General features: G+C 44.2%; 1 protein-coding gene across 1 annotated transcript in view; it reads left to right on the top strand.

Moving 5' to 3' along the window:
* Positions 1 to 1,973, top strand: part of LOC103609631 (interleukin-1 receptor-like 1) — a gene marked incomplete at its 5' end in the record, with an annotated part of 108,611 nt that extends 106,638 nt beyond the window's left edge. The window contains 1 exon segment of the mRNA XM_008593931.1: positions 1,554 to 1,973. Coding sequence (XP_008592153.1) covers positions 1,554 to 1,973 — 420 coding nt within the window.
* Between the last annotated feature and the right edge of the window lie 492 nt (positions 1,974 to 2,465).

Here is a 2,465-nt window from a genome sequence, read left to right as displayed (position 1 = left end):
AGCTAACCAACCAGCCCCAAGTAGAAAAATTTGAATGTGTAACAACAAATTAATCATCCCTTCCCCCAGGCAATGTCTTAAACTGCAACTAAACACACTAAAATCCCTACATACAAATAAACTATCATATTAAGATATAAAATGCTCAAAACATCACTTCATCATCAAATAACATTACCATATTAATGCAAGAACTTTGTGGTTCATATATAGGATCATCTTTTCCATTGTACCATTCCAACCTTTTTTCTCTCTCACTTTGTGTCCTTCTCTACAATTTTCTTCAATGTTTTCCCAACTTTATTTGGAACTCATTGTATAACAACTAGGTAAAAACAAAGGTAAATATGAAAGAAAGCAGGAAACAGGCGCAGGACCAGAACACAGTGGCATTGAAAGGTTCACACTGAGCAGGATGGTGAGAGCTTCTGGGCACCAGCAAAATCCTAAGGGGCACCTCCTTTGTTGACAATAATTGTGTTCTTCAAATGCTTATATTGGAATCTTGTCTTTTACCAACTGTATTTGGAAATGTCACTTTTCCTGCACACTATTTTGTTTTAAGAATGTTGTATTGAGCTTTGAGGACGTAATTTCTTTTATCTTCCTATATAAACATCAACAGGACTCACACTGAGCAGGATGGTGAGAGCTTCTGGGCACCAGCAAAATCCTAAGGGGCACCTCCTTTGTTGACAATAATTGTGTTCTTCAAATGCTTATACTGGAATCTTGTCTTTTACCAACTGTATTTGGAAATGTCACTTTTCCTGCACACTATTTTGTTTTAACAATGTTGTATTGAGCTTTGAGGACGTAATTTCTTTTATCTTCCTATATAAACATCAACAGGAATATGTCAAAATGAGTGATTTGTACTCTTTTTAAGAATTTTGGCTATTAAAAACTATAGGGAAAATGCTAAATTTAGGGAAGGACTTTAGAATATGCCTGGCCTACAAAACACGATGTGAAGGTTTGCTGTATTATCCGTCTGATTCATTAAATTTGTCAATATTTGTTTTCATTCATTCATTCATTCATTCATCCCTTCCAATACTATTTTTCGAGCTCCTACTGCAGGCCTAGTCCCGTGGCTAGCCTTGTGGGTACAATAGTAAATAAGATATGGTCCCTATCCTCAAGAATCTAACATTTTAGGGGAAAAAGGGGCAGATTGTGGTAGCTGTTTCGAGGGAACGCGAGGCTGAGAGAGCAGGTAACACAGGCGACTTCAGAGAGAAGCTGGCCTGGGGGGGAGGCAGGAGCCCCGCGGGGACAGAGAGGGGTGAAGTTGGATCTTCGGATCCACTGGCAGAAAGTGAGATTCTACACATTTTGTAATTGGCAGCCACAGAAAGGGTTGATCAGAGGGAGATTATCTGATAAAATTTCAAGAAAGATCTCACGTGTTGAGAATCTTTGCTGGTTGTGCCTGCGGAAGGGGAGTGGGGGATGATATTCCAATATCTATATCATATCTATATCTAATTATCTATATCTAATATCATATTCTAATTACGGACCCCAAACGCATTTTCCCCGCATCCTAGCGGCTGGTGCGTTCAGAGGGCACGTCAGAGATCCTTGTGGAGCGCCCCAAACCTACATTAAACAGGCAGCAGATGAGGGAGGCGACCGAGGGAGGAAATGAAAGTGCACGAGGCCGGACTGGGGCCGGGCTGGGCAAACGCACCAGGGCAAGAGCGAGCTGGCAGAGGAGTTGGCTAAGACGGTCCATTCATTCACTGATTTTTGTCCTTGAACCGACCTCACGTGAGGACCGATTCGGACCTCTCACCAATCCACACTCTGAGGCTCCGGCGCCGAACTCCGGGCTAAAGGGATCAGCCCCGGAATCTTCTGCACCGGAACTTGATGAGCAAGTTACTTCTGTTGCCACCCGGCCCAACTCTCAGGTGGCGCTTCCGGTCAGGGAAAAATGGCCGCGGCCGTTCAGGACTCACGTGTGAGTGCGGGGAAAAAGGTGAAAAATTCCCTAAAGAAGAAGAAGAAGATGAAAATGGTTGCCAGGGCTGTAGCACCGGAGATGGAAGATGAGATTAAAGACGCTTCCAACAGCAGAGGTAATGTCGTAGGTGTCAGGTTTGGCGGCTGTAAGGGAAGGCCGGGCTGATTCGTGGGAAGCAGGGGCTGTGAGTGCCATTTGCTGCTAGCCTCGGCATGGCGTCAAAGGGGCGACTTTGGCTCAGCGAGAAGGCTTGGGTAAGTGATGTTAAGAAAAGGGCGCTGTCCGCTGTAATTTTGAGTTTCCACACTCTTTTAACTAGATTTTTTTCATGGTCATCGTTATTAATTAAAACGGGAGGAACTGCTGTTGCTACCGAGAAACTTACAGTAGTGAGGGGTGAAAGGAAGGGGGGTGGTATTTAAAATCACAGGAGTGGGATAGGTCTTAGTCTCATAGGGCGCGAGGAGCAAAAGGCCAAGAGATGAGGGGAGGA

Source organism: Galeopterus variegatus, unplaced genomic scaffold (assembly GCF_000696425.1).
Source record: "Galeopterus variegatus unplaced genomic scaffold, G_variegatus-3.0.2 Scaffold9874, whole genome shotgun sequence".
NCBI classification, from domain to species: Eukaryota; Metazoa; Chordata; class Mammalia; order Dermoptera; family Cynocephalidae; genus Galeopterus; species Galeopterus variegatus.
The sequence above is the reverse complement of the archived record's forward strand: the minus strand, read 5'-3'. Positions and strand labels throughout refer to the sequence as shown.